Genomic DNA, 25,893 nt, shown 5'->3' with positions numbered 1-25,893 from the left:
CTGCGATGCCGTTCAAGGCGCAAACGTCGCCTGGTCAGCACTGCGCGGTGGTGGGTTATTGAACAACCAGAGAAAGCGAGAAACAGTCGCTGACAGCACGCATGTGCACGACACTGCCTGGAGAAAATGCAGTGCGGTTGCGGCGTGTTTTTGCGGCATCGCTTCCCAACGCACACAGAGTTGAGATATCGGTGGATTCCGTTGATAAATCGCAACGACTTTGTACCAACGACCAACTCCAGGGTTTGTTGGGTGCACTTGGACGGCAAGCAGACGGATCAAAATCCATTTATCACACGCAAAGCTGCGACAGGGAACGGAACCCCCTGAAATGTTAGAAGCAACTTTATCCTTTACAATACAGCATTGAATGGTTGGTTGATTGATTGATTGATTCATTCATTCATTCATTCATTATGGTGTTTAACGCCCCGACGCTTCATGGGTGATGAGGCGCGCAGTAGTGGAGGGCTGCGGGTTAATTTTGACCACTTGGGGATCTTTCACGAGCGCCGATACAATACAACACTACAATAACTTCTGGTTCCTTGTAGTCAATTTAAAATACCATATATAGTTTGGTCATTACAGCCGATTGGCATTAAACCATCCCCTTTTCATCTAATCTAACCTTTAAAATCACGGCGTTTTGTTTACTTTTTTTCAGGCCAACGCATTACACTGCCAAACGATTTGAAAGGATAACTTTCTCCATCGCACACTGCTGGTCGATAGCAGGATAAGCAGGCAGCCAAATGTGGAAACGCAGCTCGAGGTACGCGTGAACGCTGCATTTGGAAAATAGATCAACCTGTTCACAACGCGGTCAAAGGAAAAGCTTTTAATCCTTTTGCGTTGCCACGTAATCTAAAGTATTACAATTACAAAACAGTTACTGCTGGTCGCGTAAAGCATTTGTGGTGAAAGCAGCGGTTTCACAAAGGTGGGCTCCGAGCTACAGGCCACATGCGCTGCGCAGAGTTAGGTCAATCATGATCACGATCATGATCAACCAATATTAACTCGCCCGAACGTCAACCCTTTTGCTCAACCTTCGAATAGTAATTTGACTGGTTGTGGGGTCGCGTTATTTTACCGCCCGGGTAATTTCGTTTCGTCAGTAACCGTCATAAGTCTAGTTAAGAAATATTATATTGCATTGCAATGCCAACAGCGTAGCAATCGCCTCTTCGAAAGTCCATCGCGAGCACGGATCACCGTGACCCACATATGCTATGCGCGCTCCGCATTCGACGTCCGCGCTTCCGTAAACATGACTAATCGGTGAACATAACAAGCACGGTGGCATTGAAAACACGTATTTACTCCCCGATATCGATTTCTATGTCAGTCGGTGCCATACCGGTACGTTTTCATCGCGGAACTGCGGAGCACCACCGGCACCACCACCACACTGCTACTGCTGGTGGTCTCAACAGCCGGGGTCGGAATTTCCCGCTCTGGCAGCAAATCAGGACCTAAAATCCGTCCGCAGATGATGAAAACAAAACAGAACACCCACACACAAGCACTGCAACCGCTAACTTAACGCCAAACCACTACGGTTCACTCGGTAATGCACGGATTCCGAGCAGACGCACGCAAAGAACGGCGCACTTAACAGCCCAGCGCGGAGGTTTCGGCGGTCGCTTCATATACGGCACTAAAATAAAAAGCTCGTATCAAAAAATTGCAAAATGTTTATGCGGCGCAAAGCAGACATACCAAGACTACCCTGCGGTTTTTATTACCGATTTTGCTCTGATCGCATTCAGGGCGAACAGTATTTCCTTTGGGTTCGTAGCGCAGGCGTTGACTTTAGACTCGGTCACCGGTTTTAGCGCGTGCTAACGCGGTCCACTTTGGGAGAGATGTGAAAGCCTGCGGACGAAATGATCCGGGCCTACCAGTCTTGGAGAACTGTCAGCGGCAAATTCGGAAATAAATTATTATTATTATTATTATTATTATTATTATTATTATTATTATTATTATTATTATTATTATTATTATTATTATTATTATTATTATTATTATTATTATCATCATAAAAATTGTAGGGCTACCTAAAAAGGAACAAAAGTTTTACCAAATGTCGTCCCTGGCTTTTGCTTCTTTCATTTCAGATATCCCACATGCTGTAATAATTAAAGCCGTAGTATTTTTCCCGAGAAAGAGTAACGAAACGTGAAGAGAACCTCAGAGAGAGCAGTTTGCGCCCACTAAAGTGTTTTTATCCATGTTAAAATCAAAATATTTGCCCATTTAGGCGTTCCATAAAATCGTGCCGTTCTGTCGCTGTGCTGTTTTGACGCTGTGCTGTTTTGTCAACGTGCTGTTCCGTCGCGTGCGCTTTTGACGCCGTGCTGTTTTGTCGCCTGCTGTTTTGTCGGGTGCCCTTTTGACGCCGTGCTGTTATGTCGGTGCTCTTCTGTCGTGTGCCCTTTCGTCGTGTGCTGTTTTGACAGCGCCCCGAAATAAGGGTAGGCAGTCAAGAAAGCCAAGGAAAGCAAGGGGAAAATGTGGTAGGTCAGACATATTTTTTGAAAGAAAGTGTAAAAAATGCCCGCCTGGTGGAATCCGAACGCACGACCTCCAGAATACGTGTCTGGTGCGATGACCACTACGCTACCGGCGGGCGGTCCCCCTCCACTTTCTTATAAACCTCAAGTTAATTATTTCCTCTGCTGGGGAGTGGTAGCCAGCACCACTGCGACTGCTCGGGCTTAAGGGGCTCTTTCTAGCCCCCGGGTTTCTGTTCCGGCAGTCTTGGTGCCACAGGTAGCTTAAGAGGGTTCAACGCTGTTCGACCACTACGGACATGTAGACGCTCGATTCACGGCCCGGGGGTTCAAAAGAAGGTCCCCTTTCTTCTTCTTGAGCATGAAAGGCTTTCCGGGCGACATTTTCGCTCTCGTATTTCACGCCCAAATATGAGGGATTAACGGTTGCCGGTTTATGCTTGCGGAAGTTGCGGGGGAAGGAGGGGCCGCGCGCACACAGCTGTGCTTCATGCCGCTACCTATGACATGCCCGTTGCACAGGTGGGAGATTTAAACGTGGAAGTCTCGTGGCTCAATGCATTCTGTTAGCTGTCCTCCGTAATTAAAAGGTTTGGGTCTGTGTTGGTGTGTTACACAGACAGTGTGATGCCTACGACTGCAGAGGGAAGCGGACGGCCACATGTTTGTTCGCTAGAATATAGCTCGAGACTTCCAAGGATTTAACTCGCTGTAGCACGGACGCACGCCGTTCGCTTGGAGGAAGAAAAGCAGGAATGTAAGCCTTGGCCCGAACACCAACGTGAATGGGCGCGAAAACAACGAAAAGCCGCTGCCGCCGTCGTTGCCACCTCAAGTACCAGCTCGTCGAGTAGCTACGAATCCCTCCCGGATAAAAAGCAATTTGCCCGCTTAGAACGTCATGAGCTAATAATACTTGTTCAGCTTAAAAGGCTTTCATGGCGACATTTTCGACGCTATCTTTAACGTCTAAGCACGTTCACATAACGGGTTACCGGTTTATGCGAGCGCTGGTTGGGAGTGAAGGGAGGGGAGGGGGTGCGTGCATGCGCAGCTTCAGGTTTCATTCTTGTTACTGATGAAGGAAGGAAGGAACAGTACAGCAAAGGCAGGGACGTTAACCAGGGTACAATACGGTTGGCTACCCTACTTAGGACGAGGATACGGGAAATGAAACGGAAAGAAAGGACCGCGGTACATATTAAACGAGAAAACAAGAGGACGAAAACTAGAAAAACACAAGGCGTGGCCATGGCAACTACAAAGGAGTACAAAGCACGCACACAAAACAAGAAAATTCACAAAACTAAGTCGGTACACTGATAAAATTGGCGAAGTAAGGGCGCTGCGCTGTAGTAATGTCCCTACAGTCGTTCAGATAGGCCTTTGTCCTTCAAAAAGCGAAGTAATGCTTTTGTAGCCTTTTCAGCCTGTGAAGGGCAACGCCTATAACACAAAATTGTTTGTGCCGTAAAGGGCCATCGTCAGGTCGGCGAAGTGTGGTGGAGAGCTGTTGCCTCGGCGTTGTGAATCGGTCACAATGGCACAGAAGGTGTTCGATCGTCTCATTGATGGCGCACACATCACAAGCATGGCTGTTGACCATGCCAATGGGGTAGGAATAAACACCGGTGAAGGCAACACCTAGCCACCGGCGACAGAGTAAGGTGGCGTCCTAGCGTGGTAGGTTAGTAGGTAATCGGGGTCGAGCGAGTAAAGGCGAGGGTTCGAGAACTCTGGTGTGTTCCACTTAGCGAGAGTGACTTCGCGGGCAATGGACCACAGCGACCTTCCTGTTTCAGTGCGTGATACAGGGATGCAGGTCAATCTGGCAGTTATGTGGGCGCCATGAGCAGCTCTATCCGCGTGTTCGTTTCCAGTATGCCACAGTGGCGTGGGAGCCACTGGAAAACAATATCATGCCCATGCCTGAAAACTGCGTCATATAAGCACCGGATTTCAGCCACAAGTTGTTTGTATGGGCTGCCGTGTAGGGCAGACTGGGGCACTGAAGAGCGAGCCTCGAGTCGCACAGCGCATTCTTTCTGCCGATTCCCGCTGGATGAATAGAAGGGCCTCCGAAATAGGTGTCAGTTCAGAAGCGGCTGACGTCATCTAGTTTGGAAGCTTAAAATGAATGTCTATTGACTTTTGTGGTATTATAACAGCACCAGCCGAACTGGACGTGGTTACCGATCCATCCGCGGACCCAGTCTCTGTAGGCCTTATGTAGAAAGAGTAGGCAGAGCTGTTGAAGACCACTAGGTGGAAGGTCCGCTTTCTTTTTTATTCCCGGGGTGGTTAGGTGCAGTTGTGGCTGTAACAAGCACCAAAGTGGGGACGAGGGCCGTGACGGAGGTGCATATCCCGATGGCAAGCGCCCAGTAGGAGCGGCAACCACCTTACAAAAAGATGCATGTGGTCGTGTTGAAGGCAGAGATGCACGGTGGTGGTGAAGCAACTGATCACAACCCATCTCAGTGTCTCTACTGTTATGTGGGTTGTGATCGGGTGATCCCTTGTTAGGCAAATTGTGGCCACAGTTGAGGCGCAACGCGGGAGACCGAGACATGTCCGAAGACCCTAGGCTTGCATGGCCTGAGTTTCCTGTAGGTTAGTTTTACACGTGTTGGTTAATACGAACAGGCTGTAACTTAAATAACCAAGAAACCAGGCATCGCATAGGCGAGTGCACGTAGACACCCCACGTCTTTTCGGCCGGAAAATTGAGTAGCTGGACCACTGAAATGAGTCTTGTCTTCAGTATTGAAACTTGAAGAGTCCATGATAGATACTTATTCACGATAACCCCCAGAAACCGGTGACTTCTGACGGAGGAAATAGGGCGTCCATTTAAAGAAATTTTATACTGCGACATTTTTTGCGGGTAAAGGCAACCACTGCACATTTCTTTGGAGATATTTGCAGACCTTGTTGACGCGGGTACAAACATGTGAGTGTTGCGGCTTTCTGAAGTCGGGCCCGAATCTGAGGACTTAAAACTCCTGATACCCAAATGCAAATGTCATCAGCATAAATGCAGACGTGGACGTTGGTTTATAATGCGTCAATAATTCCTACCAACGTGAGGTTAAATAATGTAGTGCTAAGTATACTTCCTTGCAGGACGCCACGAGAAACAAAGTGCTGTGATGTTACAGATGACATGTCTGTTGTGCTGGCGGGAGTACTGATTGATTGTTGTGTTTAACGCGCCGAAGCTACACCTGGGCTATGAGGCGCGCGACAGTGGGGGGCTCCGGATTAATTTTGACCACCTGGGGATATTTAACGTGCGCCGAAATCTCTACACACGGGCGTTCTAGCGGGAGGTTTAAGCGTGGACATCTAACGGCCCACTGAGACATTTCCGATGTCTTAATGGTCCAACGGATTGGGTTGGAGTGTTACACAAAGATGCCTACGATGCGGGAGGGAAACAAACAGCTCCATGTCTGTCCGCTAGAATAAAGCTCGGGTCCTTCCAATTTCATTCAGCTATTTGGCTGAGAATTATGCACGATCGCAACTCACAAACAAACGTATTTTTTCGTGCACAGCGTGTACTGCGTCCAGCTTCAAGGTCATCTTTTTTCACGGAGTGGAAGGGCACCAATTTTTAATTTAAAGTTGCTCTGCAACAAAGTAGGGTGTAGACGAGAGGAGCTAAATGTATTGGAAGAACTTTTCCGCAACAACGTCTACGAGGCTGCGGTGATACGGGCCAAAAAGCCAGCGTTCGTAGTCGGGAGGTCGGCCTTGATACAGTCCCACACTGTTTAACTGCCGATTTTGGCAGTGCTGCAGACTACAGCAAGTCCACAGAAAATGGTGAATGTCGGCGATCGGTGCCTTCGTGGAGCCATGCGGGCGCAGCATGGCCAAATGGTGCACGTTGATCCGGAGGCCAGGAGTGGGAGACGGCTGGCGCGAGTGCCGCAACGACACGAGTCCTCCGTTTTGCTTAATCTGTCATGTCAGTCGGCTATGCGGCAACGATAGTGGCAGGAATAAAAATTACGGAACGAATTTAGCGTGGTTTTTGCAGTTTTTCCGCCAAGGCGGGCTTCATTAACAAAGCATCTAGCTACGCAGCGCTTTTCGACGCTACCTCGCTTCAGCATCCAATTAAATATTGTTACGCCAATAAACAAGAGTAAATAGCATAAAATATAATTGTTGAAAATAATACGTAGCGGGGAATCCAGAGGGCGGCGTGGGTGGAGGTAAATTTAGATTCCCTGGTTTGAGATCGTTTCTACGGCCGCCAAAAGTCGAACTTTTCACCTAAGGTATTGCAAATATAGTTAGTCTGTCACATATACATTTATGGTATTTTTGAGCTGAGAAACGCTTAATTTACTTTGAAGTAAAGCTAGAACGTATACGCTTCAGACGAAACAAACTTAAAGAGAACCCTCGTCTTCAATATTCTGAATTGAAATGAATGGAGTTTATTTCACAATTATGTTGCAGAAAGACACGAAAAAACCTTGAAAAAGCTTGAAGGGCCCTGGCCATCTTACACACTGAGAAGCAAGTCAAGAATGGCGAGAGGAATTAGAAAACAAGCGTAGTGAGCTACAAAACATGTGCAAAATTAGTACAGTACCACAAAAACGGCTGTAGCACAAAACAATTGCAGTAGAGCTCTCAATACAAATCAGAGAAATTAGAAAAGTCAGGTACAGCATGAAAACAAATCTCATTACGGTGCATTGGGCTTAAAGTTCATATCACGAACTGCCTGAATGTAAGCATCAAGCGGCGACTTTCCTTTTAATGAAAACAGTATTTAACATTGTAGGTATGAGCACTGGATCGTTTGTGTCCTGTAGTTTTTGCGGCACTTATTTACGTTCCAAGGTTCTGGTGCACAGGTCTTGTAGACTCCAACGTTCTCTTTTAATCCAGCAAGCCTGGCACGTGCATCGTCGTTACTTAATAATCCCATTTGGAACAATGTCAAATGTTTCAAAAGCCTAAACAGTATGTGATAGATAAGGAAGGTTACATTACAAAAGAAAGACCTGCTTTTTGAAAACTGTGAACTTGGGCGAGTTTTCATTCTTGGTAGTATTCCAAACAAGAATTCCATAGTTAATCAGACATAAAAATAAAGAATTATACAGAAGCCTGTTGATTGATATTGGAATATAAAAACAGTGTAGGCGTATAATGCCGATCGTTCTACAGAATATGCTGGTGATATATCTAATATGGTTATCCCACATCACGTTTTTATTAAAGTATAGTCAAGTGTTTTAAAAGATTTCATTAGTCTAATTTATTAGCTAGTAGCTCAATTCTTTTGTCACCGGGGAGAAAGATAACAGCCTTAGTTTACTGACATTCATTCTTAGATTTGGTTAGCATTTGATTTGCTCCAGTTGTGGCATCGATATCAGAGCTACCTGCAAAAAACACACTAGCATCATCTGCATACATTATATATTTTGCAGCTTTGTCAATGTTTATTACCTTAATAATGTAAAAATATAGGCTGTATTCACTGGCGTGGCGCGCATGCCGGCAACCATGTGTCACCTTAGCAACGGGGAAGCACGGCCACTATCATGGCAGCACACGCTTTATGCCGTTCCACCGAGATCAAAACCGTTACCCTGTAGAGAAACATGGGTGTATTCATTTCTCTCTAAGCGACCTACAACAAGTGTTCCTCTCCGGGGCGGAATGCACCCTCAGCTCTCACGTGGTTCCGCCGCACGTATTCGATTACGGATCCAGCGGATATCGCGTAGCGTTCTTTTCGCCATCGGGCGCTCTCGGAGGGACTTAGCTTCGGCGGCCCATAATCTACGCGAACCGCCGTCTGGCCATGGATTGGGATGTCACCCGGCTTTCTAGTTGCTGGTGTGGGCCGTCGAATGTCAGCTCCTGCTCCTAAGTGCCCGTCTGTCGGCCGCACTCTATTCCAGCGAACTCCGAAGTGGTTGGAACCGCCGCAGACTTTGCTGCTCGTCACAGCAAGCTCGCTCGCCTCCACGCTTCACCGTTCCCTTCGAGGCTTCTCGTCTCCCGGACGCAGCATGGCGCCAGCCAGCAGTGTTCGAGGTGTGTTGTGTGCGGCGGGATCAACCACAGTGGAACTACTCTTCTCTACTTCTCCCTCACCTTTCTAATCTTTACTTTTCTCTATTCTATCCTTGCATCACTTCAAAATGTCGCTGCTATTATTCATACCTGTTGACGCCACGGCCGAGACGACAGATTCGAAGTGATCGAGGGCAAGTAGAGCACCCCCACATAATGTGAGTGCCATTATTAACATATCTGTTGACGCCGCCACCAAGATTTGGGTTGAAACGCAGCAGGCAATTTACGGTGGTGTTTGTTTTTTCTGCTCGATGCGGGCGCAAAGCTCCTTCGAAGGCACAGTGACAACGGACATGGTGGGTTTTAATGTTTCCAAGCGAAGAAATCGCCTGCTAAACCTTTCAGTGAATACCACCTATAACGAGAAAAGGTCTTAAAATGCTTTCTTGGGAGCACCTGATGTAACTGGCTTTACCGGCGAATATCCATTTCCGATGTATATAAACTGGTGCCGATGTTGCAAATAAAAAAAAAAGTATAAGTTACTCCTCTAATACCAGTATGGTCGAGCTTTAGCGGTGGAATTTTGTGATTTATAAGATCGAAGCCCTTAGAGAAATCTAGAAACAAGTTCAGTACTATTTGCTTGACTTCAAAGTTATGTAGTATAAATTCTTTTTGAGCAAGAAGAGCCAATTCAGTCTATTTCTGCTTGCGGAAATCATACTGAGCGGGACATTTGATTGTATTGCGGTCGATACAGGATGATAGACATTTTAGCAAATTTTTTTTCTAAACCTTTAGAGAAAACAGGCAAAACTGATATGGGGCGATAGTTAGCCTTGTCTGTTTTATTACTCTTTTTGAATATTGCTGTTACCTTTGCAATTTGCATGCTATAAGAAAATATTCGGATGACAAACTTCAATTAAAAAATATGTGTGAATATGCACGATAAAATCGGTCATACTTCACAGGTCCTATATGAATTCCTAACGCATCTATCGCTTTGCTGTTAAAAAATGTCAAAAATGCCGTGATAACTTCATTCGTTTTGACTTGTTCCAAGAAGATTGTTTTGTCATTGGGGGAGTGCATTTAGTTCAACTCAACTTTATTTTTTCCTTGGCGGCAGTGGAGAGAGTAAAATCATCGAGCGAATTCGCCAGTGTGCTCCTTTTTAGCTCTGTACCATATTGTGTCATTTTTTAACCGGTTCTTACGAGTTGCCAAGCAGTCGTCCAAATATTCTTAGATCGTTGTCCTGGTTAACTGGACGAGTTTAAAATTTTCTTTTCTTTCTTTTTTTGCCGCTCGAAGCTGTTTTGTAGCAAAGCTTGAATGCTGCTTAAGTGTTTTCAGGGACTCAACTGATTTAGTTTGAATAAAAATCTTGTCCCGTTGTTTAGTCCTGTTGGTGCAGTTTTTTTAATCAGGGCTAGAAGTGGCTTGGTTATCCATGGCCTTCGACCTGGTTTGGCTTCCTGTATGTTTAAGGAGGAATGAGGCGGAGTAAGCTGCTCGGAATAACCTGGCAAATTCATCATGCGCTGTATTTGGATTGTTTTCTCTGAGTGTACCATCCCATTCATGAAGACATAATCAGTCTCTAAATGTAGACGACGTCTGGGCATCAATAGGCCCTCTCTATTCTTTTCTAATGAAAATAGAAGTTTGATTGACTAACATAAGTGTAAGTAAATGGTCCCTAACAGCACGGATAATAGCACCAGATGTTACATGGCCAGCGTCAAGAGCTAATTTTGTAGTATGTCGCGTGGGAATTAATATAACTTTTCCGCATTTATGAACAGCAGGAGATATTCAAAATCCAGTGTTATTCTACTCTCAACCATCATGTTAATATTCAAATCTCCGGCTAGAATCATTTGGTATTCATTTATACTGGCGAACTCTGGAAATATGTCTAGAAAAGCAAACAATTGTGACAATCATTACCAGGAGGGTGATACCTTACACAAAAAGTGGTATTTTCACATTTCACTGCTAACGCCTTGTAACAACGAGTACTGTAAAAAAATTGAGACAGTAGTTCAGAATCTATGAAATCAGAAATTATTGTTGGGACATCACTTCCCCGTTTACCCAGGCGGTTTAAATAATATGGCCTGTAAGTTGGAATGCTACAGACATCCTATTCAGAAACAAACTATCTTTCCAAAAACATCACGACTTGTGTAAATATCTCAAGTTCCCGAAAAAAGGCAAAGTTGTTCGCGCTTTTTTCTTCCTGGGTGAAAGTTCAAATGAATGCAGTTGCAGCTTCAAGTCAATTGCATCAGTGGGAAAATGTACAGCAAGCAATAAGGTCATAAAGACAAAATAGGACAGAAAACGGAATGGTCATTTACGCGCCATGGGTATGAGCTTGTCGAGACCTGCAACACAGCGAATGACCACGGCAAATTGTCATGACTATCAGGTGGCTAATATTTTCGGGATAACTAACAGTCGTCGTTTTCTTTTCGTTTCCTATGATAATTTTGCATAAAGCGGTACTGCCCATTTCAGAAATTCTTTAGGCTGCTCCAGAACTCCACACGCTTTCCAGGGCAACGAAAAACCACCTGCGGATACGTACCTTCTTTTTGTGATGTGGGCTTTAAACACTAAATATTTTGAGTTGTCATTTTTCTACTGACTTGTCTTATATACGCATCCTATTCCAGGAGCTGCTATAGGGCGGTCTTTTCCTGTCTCGCAAATAAACAAAAGCACCACCTCTCTCAGCAACGGCAAAGAAATGACACTTTATTTTGAGGACGTTTTGGCACAAAGTACATTAACAGAAACAAGCGTCATGGTCCTTCCCAATCATCACATGCAACACACGGTTATAATTGCCGCATCCGCAGCTAACCTGTTGTGACACCCTGCGGGTTACTAATGGCTTGGCAGCGAGTGGCGGCCAAAAATACGACTGGTGCCGGTGCAGGGATGCTGACCAGATGAAAGACCTATTTGTCGAGACAGGCTCGGGTGGTGCCTCAGGGCCGGTGCTGAGTAGTTTATTAGTGTCTTGAAGCGCAATACACACAACAAAAAGTGAAATGTGCTTTGTAACTCCATGTGCTATTTGGGCGTCTAGACAAACACGGCGCTCAAAATAAACATTCTCCGCGCTACGAAGGCTGCGGCCGACTTCCTGGGAGCATAATTGCCAGAGCTGCCGAATTACAAAAGCTTAACAACGCTGCAGGGCAGAAAACGCTCCCACCTTATAAAAGCAAGCATTTCACTGGAAATGTGCCAATAAAAAATTAGTACCACATGAATAAAGCACAACGGGCACGTTCGCATTGGTTACTACTTAACGACCAAAAAGAAGGAAAGATGGCGCATCCCTGCATAGAAGGGCCAAGACAGACTAAGCTGACACGTGCTACGTTGAGGCACATGATATTGTGAAGCTGAAAAGTGGGAGCGAAAGTAAACAGAAGACGAAATTCAAAACTTTCGTAACTTTTGCGAAGCTGTTTCAGCCGCAAGGAGTGTTTATAGAACCCAGTGTTCGCGTTAATAGCCCTGCACTGCAAGAAACCCCAAGAGCTTAGCGACTACAGTCATCCGTTATAACTGCCAAATCGTGGTCAAGTCGATGTTCACAATTATTAAGGGAGGTCCTACGACAACCAAACAAAACGACAGTGCTTCGGCTGCGGCCATAAGCATTGTAATTCACACAAATGTTATCACGAAACCCTGAATCACTATTTTTTTACACTTTACAGTCACAGGGATATGAAAAAAGATTGAAGAAATGGGAACCCTCTTAACGAAAACTACCAAAGTAACTGAGCCGTAAGGTTATCAAGCTTGCATGAAAAAGGCGCATTTTAACCGTTCTTTAGCGCACATATTACGCCGCACTGTTAGAAGTACCGGTACAAGTCTCATTTTAGACAGTCATGGCTGTTTTGTCCTTCCTAAACGATCCGAGAACGTGTTGAAAAAAGTCGTTCAATGCGACAGTTTCATAGAGCCAAAACGCAGGAACTGTGGGGCCAATCAAGTATTCACCACTAACCACACGCATGAAACGCCCTTAATGCCCACTAGATCGTGCTATAAACCTTACACTTAATGTATATAAGTCAGTAGCACTCTCTGGCTACCATCGCCATACAAAATCGTGAAATAACAACAGCCATAGTATGAAGAGATGTTCATACTGTAGTCTTGCACATACACATTTCCACCCTGTACAATACGCAAAACCCGGGAAAGACTATACACGCATCAAACACGCCTGACGTGATCACGCATTCGGGTCATAATGCAAAACTCTTCCTACTTCACACCCAAAACAAGCCAAATACTGAGCCAGTTCTACGAAAGGTTTGGCAACGTAAAGTTGTTAGTGCGCTACTCACAATACCCAAAGCAAAGTTTACGCAAATATAATAGAATGGATTCGTTCTCAAATGAGGTGGTGGGGGCAGAAGGATACACACGTGTGCAACACTCAGTCCCAACAGTACCCTAGGCATATCTGACAGCGCACCGCATTACAGAATAACAGTGCAACAGTGCAACCGTACAGCGCATATCTGGTAGCAGTGACCGAGCAGTGACCTCTGCTATTGTGCGGCGTTTTGGATAAGCCTGACAATGTTCGCGATATCTCGGTGTCTATATGAAGAATTCAAAGCGCTGTACATGTAACAGTTACATTTACTCCCCCTATGAAACATCTACAGACACTGCATGAAGAAACCCAACCCTGCTATGACACTTCAAGAGGAAAAAAACGTTAACATCATGCGATATCACAGCGTAATTCATACTCCCAGCGAGAGAAAAAACGATTCGTGAGCTACATGTAGACTCTGTGCAGTCTTGCATAGGGCAAGTGTCCAGTGAACTGTACATGCAGTTTTCCAAAGCATGGCGCAAGTCTACCGCACAGTTTTGAAAGTATTTCGCAATATCCTCGCGCCACTTTGTTTTACTCAAAACACACGCACTTATAGCACCACTCTCAATGCATAAGTCTAAAACACGCAATCTTAGTGTAGAATGCGATGTCCATATGAGTATAATTTTCACGCAGGCAACCTGGTACTTACATAGGAAGGTTGTTCTCTTGGAATTCATATCGCACTTGTTCGAATTCCTAACTGTGCGCAATCCAAACAGTAAGTCTGCCCTAGAAAAAAGTGCCACTATGTTATAGCTGCACCTGTCACCCTCTCATCGTATCTAGCCGTATTCGCCTTAAGTACGCTGCTTGCTGAAATGAGCTGAACCAACCACAAGGAAACTTTTTTACATAAATATCTGACTCCACGGTCAAAAACAAAGTTTTCGTTTAACAAACAAAGGACCATGATGATGTAACCGCTGCCATAGCTAACAGTTCTTGTGTTCAACCTGAACATGACCAGGTGCGTAATCTCACAACACTGACTCTGCATCCCATCAGAGGAGTTCAAAAGGGTGGTCAAGATAAGGGAAAGGCCGAGTTCATTTGCTTCCGGCTAGTTGGTAACAGTGGTATTCTCATGCTCCCTCCATCTTAAGAATTCCTCTGATCGCAAGCTGAGCTTTTCAATCTCTCATCTTCAACAATCAAAAAACAACAATACATGCGCGTAAATCACAATCAGTCTCTGCCATAAATACCCCAGTAGATTAGCGCGAGAATGAGAAACGCAGCGGGAAAAAGGAACCTGGCAATCCAGTCGACGAACACAGGCTTTGGCCAACGGCCGGTGCCCTTCTTGTGACCCGCCGTGCACGCAACGATGATGGCGCATTCGACGAGGCCCATGAACACAAATACGATGCAGACGATCATCCAGACGTTGAGGGCCACGACGTACGAGACGCCGGGCATGTGCGTCTGGTACTGGGCGGTCACCAAGCTGAGTAGTGAGGTAACACTGAGCGTGACGCGGGCGGGAAGAGCCTCACAGGGCATCCAGAAGGCAGCAAATGACATGAACACGATGATGGTGCTGGGGGCGTACTTGTTGATGAGGAAGTAGCCCGCCAGTCGGCGGAGTTCCACACGTCCGTAAAGGCAGCTGAAGGTGCCTGCGAGAGGAGACGGGAGTTATTAACAGAAAAGGGACAGTGCAAGCAAGGACGAACTATGCGACTGGTGCATGACGAGTCTTAGTGGTCCCCGAATGCTGTCAAATACACAGCAATATAGTCAGAGAGAACTTCACACATTCGTTTGGAAGCCATTCCGCAGACAAAGACAGAACTTGAAAGTGAATCCGAGCGGAAACAGAAATTTGCTTCGGGAGTATTACAGGGTTATTGAACGTTGAGTTTTCCTAATTCTATTGAGCTAATCAAACACCTTATACACATTCTTGCACCTTGATAGTAATAAGAAGCCACTAGAAGGAATATCTACGCTAATAAAGTTGTTTTGAAGCGACTTATCACACAGACACAATAGCCATCATCCCGCCAAAACCGTTGCGGCTCCAAACTTAAGGTTCGAGTACCATTATCCGTCTGGGACGTACAGCCTCACTAGGCTTGACTGTTTGCTACTATAAGGGTAAATAAAACGTTTTAGATATCCCTGAATACTTTTTATGCATCTTTAGTTATCAAATTGGCTCTGGATTCAGAATATACCTCACAACTAGGTCCACAGACAACGCACAAAAGCATTGAGCAAGCGCATCAATTGTCTTAAATTGAATGGTGCGGCCATTTACTTCACGGACGCCAGTTTTGACTCCTGTACCAGAGATGGCGCTATCACCCTCAATAGCCCTACCCGGTCCGTAGACACCATCGTCCCCTTCATAAACGCATCAAGTTTCACAACCTTCGAAGAATGCTCTGTAGCCGTTGTCGTCGAATACGCTGTAAAAGTCGAACCCCCTGCCCCCCGATTTTCATTTTCTGTGACTCGCAAGAGGTGCTACGAAACATTTTTCGACACGCCACACACCATCATACTTCTGAAACCCTCAACTGCTCCCTTCGTGGCCATCGTCCTCACAAGATAACGCTGGTACGGATCCCTGGCCACGCCAACTTGGACGGCAATGCTGCGAGCACACGTGCTTACCCAAGAACTCTTCCCGGGCCCGTCCATGTTATGGACAAATGTGTACCGCCCTGGCACCGTACAGATTTTAGAACATCAGGCACGCCGACAGCATCTCTGCGCGCTACGCGCAAGTAGGCCGTGTTTCCCGGTCCCCCCCCCCTCCCCATCTCCCGTGAAGCCGCGTCTGTGGTCCGAAAAGCACAAACATCCTCTCCACCCGGTATCCACTACATACATGGCATCCTCTCGCGCCCAACTGCCCTACACCCAACTGTCCTTCCCACCAATCGGTGCGACACTTTTACTGGGAGCGTCATCCACCAGCCCTGCCGCCACACCTGCGTTTCCGCATCGCTTATTGGGAGGACTGGCTCAGCTCGGGTCCTGACGTGGACCTGCAGTCGACGCAAGAACTCCTGGCCACCCACTGCCTTCGTGTTAGTGCGGACGTCTGGGAATTCTACGGACCGGCCGTCTCCTAATTTAGAGACTGTGGCACGACGGCCCGGGCTAGGGCTGTTTAGATAATATATATATATATATATATATATATACATATATATATATATATACATAAATATACATATTGAGAGAGACGGGTTGTTCCTTGAGGCCGCGTTTATTAGCTGCTGACTCCGACCGTTCCGAGGAGGCCGAACCCACGATGATGATTATCCGCAGATGATAATCCCGATCGGCGGCTAGCTGTGAGTGATTGAGGAGCATACCCCTTGGTGACCAGAATGAATGATGATGATGCCAGGTTCACGGGGAACAGTCTCAATGCACATCCCTGGTGCTCACACTTTTCCCCCCGCGGCTGAAAGCGGGCGCCTGCCCGCAGAAGGTTACGTTTGGCGACGGTTGAACGGTTTCAAGCGGGAGACATGCACTATCTCTGTCCCACGACAGCGACGGTCTGAAGAAGGGTTAACTGGTGACACGCGATAATTGACTGGAGAAGTCTGGTCGATGACGACGTACGGACCAATGTACCGGTGCAGGAACTTCTCGCAAAGTCCCGGTTTTCTAACAGGTGTCCAAAGCAGGACCTCTTCACCTTTCGAGAACTTAACGGAGCGATGGGTGTCGTCATATCTGCCCTTTCGTTCTTGCTGGCTCGCATCTGTGTTTTCTTTCGCCATACGTCGATAATGGGCGATCCGATCGATGAACTGTTCATGAAGTGGCGAAGTAGCGGAGACTGGGGCAGAGAAAAAAACGGTGTCGAGCGCAAAAGAGGGGAGGCGGCCGAAAACGAGAAAGGGCGAGTAACCGGTGGTGCGCTGGACAGCGGTATTATAGGCAAATGTAACGAAGGGAAGAATGATGTCCCAATTTCGGTGGTCGGGGCTGACGTACATGGAGATCATATCAGAGAGCGTGCGGTGGAACCGTTCAGTAAGTCCATTCGTCTGCGGATGGTAGCTAGAACAAGTTTTGTGGATGGTATTGGCAGCGCGAAGAACTTCTGCAACAATTTGTGAAAGAAACGTCTTGCCGCGGTCACTGAGCAAAACTCGAGGTGCTCCATGTCGCAGGATAATGTTGCGCAGGAGGAAGTCGGCGACTTCGTGAGCACACCCGGACTGTAAAGGAGCGGTCTCTGCGTACCTGGTCAAGTGATCGACAGCAGTCACGATCCAGCGGCATCCAGTCGATGTTACAGGTAACGGCCCGTACAGGTCTATGCCTACTGTGTCGAATGGAACAGAAGGGCAAGGAACCGGCTGCAGAAATCCGGCAGGAGGTGTCGTTTGTCGCTTGCGCTGTTGACACAACGCGCAAGAGGCGACGTACTTGGCGACGCTCGTGGAGAGGCCTGGCCAGAAAAATCGACTCCGAACACGGTCATAAGTCTTCTGGAAGCCAAGGTGCCCAGCTGTTGCGTCATCGTGAAAAGCCTCGAGTATGCGAAGGCGGAGCTGACGAGGAACGACAGGCACCCATTTATGACCGGAAGGATGATGATTGGCGCGGTAGAGAACGCCATCAATAACCCGAAAGTTGTTCAGTTGGCGTCGCAGCCGGCTATTGGGTGGTCGCGCCAAGCCACTCAGGCGGTCCATTAAAGTTCGGCAGTATGTATCGGCCCGCTGAAGCGAAGGCAGCTCGGTGGCCGTCTCTACTGCAGCATGGTTGAGGGGTGCCATGGGTAAACGTGGCGGCCGTGGCCCGGAAGACGCAGCTTGCGACGGGGAGGATAACGGGCATCGCGAAAGGGCATCCGCATCCGAATGCTTTTTGCCGGACTTGAATGTAACCGTGAAGTCAAACTGCTGCAAACGCAGTATCCATCGGCCGAGGCACCCAGATAAGTTTTTCATCGTGGATAGCCAACAGAGGGCATGGTGATCCGTAACGATGGTGAAATGACGACCATAGAGGTACGGGCGAAACTTTTGTATAGACCAGACGACAGCGAGGCATTCCTGTTCCGTGATGGTGTAATTCTTCTCAGCGGGCGTCAGTGAACGACTGGCATACGCTATGACTCTTTCTCGAAGCTGAGCATCGCGCTGGAGAAGAACGGAACCAATGCCACACCCACTGGCATCAGTGTGTAATATAGTAGGCGCTGAGTCGTCAAAATGACACAGGACGGGGTCAGAGGTAAGTGAACCTTTCAGAGCTTCAAATGCGGCTTGGCAATCATCCGTCCATATAAAGGGCACGTTGGCGCGCAAGAGCTGATGCAGGGGAGACGCAAGGGTGGCAAAGTTGCGTATAAAACGCCGAAAATATGATGCCAGGCCAAGGAAGCTTCGTAGATCTTTTTGTTGAAGGGGTCGAGGGAAATTAATAACGGCAGCTGTTTTGTCCGGATCCGGGCGTATTCCATCTCTGGAGACGACGTGTCCCAGCACCTTTATACTCTTGCTCGCAAAATGGCATTTTTTGTGTTAAGTTGAAGTCCCGCGTTGGACAGGCAAGTAAGTACCTCGTCAAGGCGCTCAAGGTGCTGTGAAAATGTGGACGAAAAGATAACAACATCGTCCAGATAGCATAAGCAAGTTTTCCATTTTAGGCCATGAAGCACAGTGTCCATCATCCGTTCGAATGTAGCCGGGGCATTGCATAGTCCAAATGGCATTACATTAAATTCATAAAGACCATCGGGGGTGGTAAATGCGGTTTTTTCTTTGTCAGCTTCATGCATCGGGATTTGCCAGTACCCCGACCGAAGGTCCAGACTAGAGAAGTACTCGGCCCCCTGTAGACAATCTAAGGCATCGTCTATGCGGGGCATAGGGTAGACGTCTTTCTGCGTGATCTTATTGAGTGCCCTGTACTCGACGCAGAACCGTACAGAACCGTCTTTCTTCTCGACGAGTACCACTGGGGAAGACCAGGAGCTAGTCGACGGCCGAATAATATTGCGCTTGAGCATGTCAGCGACGTTGTCTTCGATGATTTTCCGTTCAGACGAGGAGACGCGATATGGCCTACGGCGGATCACGGCTGAACCATCCGTTTTAATTCTGTGCTCGGCTGCAGATGTTTGTGAGAGGCTACATGAGTGTGCGTCGAAAGACGCTTGGTGCTTCGTTAGGACGTCCAGTAATGACTTTCTCTGATTAGGCGTCAGGTCTTGACTGATAGTGGACGCAAGAGCTGAATTATTACCGAGCGGGCCAAATAAGTTCTGACTGGAAGAAGGCACGTCACCGGAAACTACTGACGCAGGGGCATGGTCGGCAACTGAAGCTATAGTGGTTCCTTCGGCCAGTAATATCGCCTCATTCGTAGTGTTCAGTGCAGCAAGCACCGCACACCCGCGCGCAAATCGAACAAGGCAGGTTGGGATGGCGATTCCCTGGTGTAAGAACCGGGTAGAGGGCACCACCACAACATCACCAGCGTTAATTTCGTCCGAGGAGACCGACAGAATTCCCTCACAACCAGCTTCCAAAACATGATCACATTTCAGCTTGAGTGTGTGCTGTGGCGAATCTAGGCAACTGGAATTTTCAGTGTCGTCAATACTGATGGCGGGTTCACGGCAGGAAATAACGGCAGAGGCAGAGGAAAGAAAGTCCCATCCGAGGATAAGCTGGTGAGCACATGGTGAAAGAACAGCACATTGAATAGAATGGCGGAGTTCTCCAATTAATACGCGCACGGTACAATAAGCGGAGGGCCTGATGTCCTGATTATTTGCGCCATGTAAATAGGGACCGCCATACGGAGTCTTGACCTTTCGCAGACGGGAACACAGATCAGCAGCAATCACAGAAATACTAGCTCCAGTATCCACTAACGCTTCCACTTCAATTCCTTCAACGAGAACAGATAACAGGTTACACGGAAGTTCGGGAGGAGTTGTAGTCGGTCCACAAAATGCAGTTTTCCCTCCAAAAACTGCATCGTCTAGTTTTCCTGGTGTTGGTTGGGGACATTTGAGTTGGAGACAGGACGGAGAGGCGACAGAGCACGACGGAAGGGTGAATGGGAACGACGTCGTGTCGGGCGGGAATCGCGAGGGAAGCTTCTGGCGTCATAAACGGGCGAAGGCTGGCGCGGAGGTGGCGAGTACAGGCGCTGACGAGGGGCGTATCCAAAGTAGGCGTCGCGCTCATACGGTGCGTAGCCCCGGCGTTCGTCCAGCTGGCGTCGCCGACAAAACCGCGAAATGTGCCCTCTGATGCCACAGTAATAACACACTGGCCGCTCGCGTGCTGGACGTGGTGGTCGCCACGCTGGTAATGGAGGGGGCGACGGCGAAGGCGCAGAAATAGCCGTCAAGTGGCCATGAGTAGTAGGAGGGGGAATTCGCTCCATGGGCTGGGATGGTCTCGTAACAGCTTCGGAGTACGAATGGACGTGCGTAGGAGCAGGACAACAAGGCTGTGGAACGTCGGTCATGCACGCTAGCTCCTCTTTTATTAAGTCACGCAGCCCACGGGCTTGTACGGGAGTGTTCTGGGAGCAGGTAGTGTCACGCTGCTGTAGCTCCTCTCGTATGATTGTTCGGATTAGAGTACGGAGCTCTGAATCCGGAAGGGAGCAAGAACGCGTACAATCATGTTGGAGGCGAATAGACTGCAGGTGGTCCAAACGCTGGCAGATCGTGCGTACATCCGCAATGGTGGTAGGGTTTTGAACCACCAGAGCATTAAAGGCGAAAGGGGCGATCCCTTTCATGATGTGCTGCACTTGGTCTGTTTCGGACATGTTACTGTCAGCCCGACGGCACAGTGCGATGACATCTTCGATGTACGACGCGTACGCCTCGTTCGGGAGCTGGACACGGACCGCCAGTTGCCTTTTGGCTTCACCCGACCGGCTCGAGGACGTCCCAAAAATACGGCGCAGCTCTGAGACAAAGTAGGCCCAATCAGACATGTCTTTCTCACTATTGCGGAACCAGGTCTTCGCCGCTTCGATCAGAGAAAATGAGACGATCTGAAGTTTGAATCTGTCGTCCCATCGGTTGAATGCGCTTACCCGGTTGAACTGATCAAGCCATTCTTCAACATCGTCACCGCGGAGACCAGAGAAAAACGGAGGTTCGCGCTCACGGCCGGTGAGGGCAAAAACTGGCTGGACCGGGGCCGCAGCGGTGCTGCCCGACTGGCTGCTCTCGTGCTGCATGGGGGTGGTGGGCAGAAGCAACCTCCGACCTGAACGGAGCTCCAGTGGTGCGACTGCGAGAGGTAGACAGCGGGACGAAAAGCACCCTCCACCACTTGAGAGAGACGGGTTGTTCCTTGAGGCCGCGTTTATTAGCTGCTGACTCCGACCGTTCCGAGGAGGCCGAACCCACGATGATGATTATCCGCAGATGATAATCCCGATGGGCGGCTAGCTGTAAGTGATTGAGGAGCATACCCCTTGGTGACCAGAATGAATGATGCCAGGTGACCAGAATGATGCCAGGTGACCAGAATGATGCCAGGTTCACGGGGAACAGTCTCAATGCACATCCCTGGTGCTCACAATATATCTATCTTTCTATCTATCTATCTATCTATCTATCTCTCTCATTAAAATGTCAGAAAAGTAATTTTACACTTCATGACATTTCACATTTTAGTATGAGAGGAATAATAACTGGATTCTTCAAAAGCATAACTTTCCATTGAGGCAAAGAAAAATGTGCTTTACCACATTCCCAAAGTTGATCTTGAATCCATAAAATTGCGAAATTATTTTGCGTAAAAACTTGCTCATACAAGTCTCTAAAAGCAACCAGTATTTTTTTAATCAAATGAAGAGCGAGATCACAGGAATAACCCTCCTATCACACGTGTTTTCTTAACTTAACATACCTCAACCCCTTGAAGCAATCATTGCTTTTGTCTATGTGTTACCCCTTAAAAATTTCATTTCATTTCATTTTATCAGCCCACCTATTTCAGGCACTCTGTATTTGTTCAGTTCATTTGATGCAATCAAAAACAGACCGCAAAGAGTTCGAGGTACTGGCCCACTACAGTTTACATAGTTGTACTTAGAGTTTACCTCTGTCGTTGTCCTTTGCCTGATAGAAAAAAATACACTAAACGCTCGTTATATTGGAGTCCTTATTACGAGAAACTCAATTCGTAATAAGCGGTATTTAATTAACGCGAGGATAATTCGCTCACCATGCTGTACAGTGGGCACCGCAAAAACTTCGAATGAAGTGATAAGTCAAAGTTATTTCGTTATATCGAGTGTTCACTGTTTTGCGAAATGATGGGATTATAAGTTTAGGTCATATATAGAGCACTGAAGAAGCCCCTTGCCTATGCGGCAGCGGATGGTAGCGTAGTAATTTGAATAACAGTGCGGTGCTTAACGTGTAGTGAATTTTCGTACGCATGAACCTTTCTATTGTTTACGTAAATCCATAAAAACAATAGCAGTGGCTTAGCTCGGCTATGCCAGGATATACGTAGCATCAGCTAAGGTTCAGCTGGTTATTAGCTTTCCTGGTTGTCTAGGATTAGCTTGATTATGCTTTCTGCTGCTTCAATGACACACACACGGTATACGCATTATGTGACACATGTATATTTATCATGCGGCTCCAGCGCAGCGTCACCAACTGCCCCAAAGCGAAGCTGGTTCCACAGGTTCACGCCGGTGTTGCTGCGACGCACGAGCCATCAGTTCCACACCCGGCCACCCCTCGCATGATCATCAAGTGTACCGGGCCGCCACGTGCGGAATGGACGTCGGCGAAGACGCTGGCCGCGTGGGGTGTGTGAGAGACGCCGGACAGCGAGCAACGTTCTGTGCGCCGTGTGACGTCACTGCTCCTCGCGCATGCGCAGCACAGCTCTCCAGGAGCCACGCGAAACGGCTCAACCTCGGCCAAACTAGCTCACGCTACAAAAATATACGGCGGCTCAGAGTTGAAGAAATGACCCTGCGTTACGCCTAGAAAATCTTAGCCTCTTATTACGAAACACATGCTACTAGAAGATGGTTGCGTACAGGTACGATAGCACTACCCTTCATGCTGCCGCTTTCAGCACAAAAACCATGAACACACGTAACACTCAGCTTAAGCATCACGAAAAGAATGCAAGAACACGTGCCTCAACAACAGAAAAGTACCAAGAAAATGCGATGCATGGCACAGAAAAGTTGTCCTTCAGTCACGACCAACCCGAAGCAGACCCCCACTGTAGTTAATTAGCTGAACCTCATGTGTGCTGAAAACACAAACAAGTAGTTTGCTTCTTCAGACGGCTCCAAACTGCGAATCTGTTCCCCTTTTGTCGCATCGGCAATGTTGCGAGAACTTCCCGTGTATGCTTACCAACATCGAAGGACTTTGTGCAGTCCCCATGGCCAACGTAGGTTGCCTTGAACTGCGACAGCGAAAGGTTCTTCGTGATTTTAAAGCTCTTCCAGCGCAGAGCTACTTGTTCAGCCGGGTGCACCACTGCATCAGAAAGTTGGCACAGCATACCATGTTACGGAGGCATTGCATACAAATTTCTCATCTTTGTTTTACTCACATTATGCTGATATGACCATGATACAGAAATTTACCTCATCAGCAAATAGATGCTGCAAAGAACAGTCCCTGCTCTGCCCGTTCTTTGCAGGGGAATAAAAATAGCGCCGTATCTCCTCCGTTAAAAAAAATGTTAGTGAATGTACTTTGTGATGGTTCTCAAACGTCTCGGGGGTAGTTCAAGCTCGTAGAAATAAAATAGAACAAATGGGCGCGTTCACCTCTAACGATTTCATGAACCATGCAGCTAAGCAGCTGGTAATCAGTTGATTCCAGAAGCGCAGCTATTCCGTGGGAAAACCATAATGGTCAGTGGTGGTCATCCTGCTCCTCACGAGCGTCATCACTGATCCCACCTTGAAGAGTGGAACTACGACTCCTCTTTCTGCAAGAGAAAACGCGTGCCACCCGCTTCTCATTACCGTGAGGAGTGAGAGGCCATGGTTTCTCACTGTCGATTTCGCATGCCGACATTGATTGCGTACACGAAGGCTTCGGTCAAGGTGCCATGCACATCTTCGCTGTAAAAAACTTTGCGTCGTTGGGAAAAGAAATCCATTACTCGAAAAGAAACCAAACGGGCATGTTTTTACATTTATTAAGCATATCAGGCACCTATAGGCGAAGGAAAGCACGTAAAAGGGGCGACAGGACAAGTTTCAATATCTAACGTGTACATTTTATCCATAAACTTTCAGTCAGATCAGTGCTTGTCCCGTAGAGACCCTTGCATGTGTTTCTCCTCACACTGTGGCGCCTTTATTCGACATCCCAAATCGCGCAACAGTATCGTTACTAAATTTACTTAGAGTCTGAGAACACTTAAAAAATAAATACAGAACATGATAAATACAGAACATAGGCAGCGCTGTGTTTAATTGTTCACTGTTTTGCATACATATGCATATATGCGACACGAACGCAAACACGCACATACGCACACTAGTATGTGTTTACACCTTTAAGTGTAGGCCTGCGTGCGTCTCTGCGTGCACCGTACGTAGCCGTTGCTTGTATTACGATCCCGAAGAAACTTAGGGCTGCAGTTTTTCCCTCCGGCAACGAATGTTTTGGGAAAGCAGATGACAATAAGATATAAGGCAGTTCGCCCCTATACAGCTCTCCAGCACGACTGCAAACAGGATTTCCACACCCATGTTTTCTTTTCGCGGCAGATTGCAAGATTGGCGTGGACTGCAGTTTAACCGCTGCACGTGAGAAAGGTTGACGTATAAACTCACGGCTGCTGAGCTGCATGTCGCAGAGCTGGTTGTCGTGTGGGAACCTGGTCAAGTCGAGGTTGCAAGCCAGCTTGAGCGAGACCCGTGCGGCCATGAAGAGGACCCCCGAAGGCTCGAGCGTGATGTAGGCGTAAGGGAAGATCACGTGGTCCAGGCGGCCGTCTGCAGAGTTCTTGAAGTACACTTCGGGCGTCCAGATGTCTTTGTGCCAGCGAGGATCCACCACGATCCTTTCCTTCACCTTCCTGGCCAGCCTCCAGTCAAACCAGAGCTCGTGTATGAAGACGTCCACCTCCACGAACTGTGTCGACAAATACCGGAGAGGTGGTATACATAACGTAGGCACATAACTTGCGGCAATTCTGGAGTTGTTCCGTCGGTTAAGTAAATACAAGGCACAACAAATAATTTGGGCCATTGCTTTCATTTTTTTGGCAAAATAAACAAAGGGTGGAAGTCGGCACTTTACTCTTTGCACTGTGCTTCCCAACTGTTGCCTCAAAACAGACCTAAGTGTGGCTGTGGTTAGCGATTTAGGACATTAATTTTGCTCTCGGGGCTTGCTGTCAAAGGGTGTGAAAAATAATTCACGTTTACTAGCTTCTAGCAAGAATTTTCTGAATATGCATCTTTTCAATGTCACGAGTTACTTGCACAGGAAGGACATGTGGCTAACCCAATTCCATCATGCGCTCCCAGAGCAGTCGTTTAGGTATTAAATGTTTTTATTGGGGTATTTTTTTTCCATTTTTGTGCATCCTTAAAAGCTAGCGTGCAATGAAAGAAGCCACTATTGGGACCGAAATGCACTTAACAATGCTAGAACCGCTCTGTTATCCCAGGAACGCGCCCCCAAATTACCGTCTTTACGACAAAGAAAATGAGCCAAGGGCAGAATTCCACTGGATAATCCGCCTAGTCTACATTCATGGCTGTAGTAGCACGGCCAGGTGGTTTAGCTTGATCGGCATTACCTTAGGTGAAAATCAGGGCGCAAGAAAAAATCACATGGCAACCCCATTGCATGACCTATTCTTGCGCCCTGTTGTCCACTTAGCAGGCGAGGTTTCAGTT

The 25,893-nt window shown here is 47.4% G+C and overlaps 1 protein-coding gene across 1 annotated transcript in view; it reads right to left on the bottom strand.

Annotated features, from left to right (window-relative positions):
• Positions 1–11,326: 11,326 nt before the first annotated feature.
• Positions 11,327–25,893, bottom strand: part of LOC144152751 (glycine receptor subunit alpha-2-like) — a 55,488-nt gene continuing 40,921 nt past the window's right edge. Inside the window, exons 4-6 of the mRNA XM_077684176.1 lie at positions 24,820–25,120; positions 23,378–23,503; positions 11,327–14,639 (exon numbers count right to left, since the gene is read on the bottom strand). Of these exons, the coding sequence (XP_077540302.1) occupies positions 14,206–14,639; positions 23,378–23,503; positions 24,820–25,120 (861 nt within the window). The 3' untranslated portion in view covers positions 11,327–14,205. The remainder of the gene's footprint in view (positions 14,640–23,377; positions 23,504–24,819; positions 25,121–25,893) is intronic.

The sequence above is a fragment of the Haemaphysalis longicornis genome, unplaced genomic scaffold (genome assembly GCF_048455015.1).
Source record: "Haemaphysalis longicornis isolate Haplotype H1 unplaced genomic scaffold, Haemaphysalis longicornis Haplotype H1 scaffold_9, whole genome shotgun sequence".
NCBI lineage: Eukaryota > Metazoa > Arthropoda > Arachnida > Ixodida > Ixodidae > Haemaphysalis > Haemaphysalis longicornis.
This window is presented reverse-complemented; position numbering and strand designations above follow the sequence as displayed.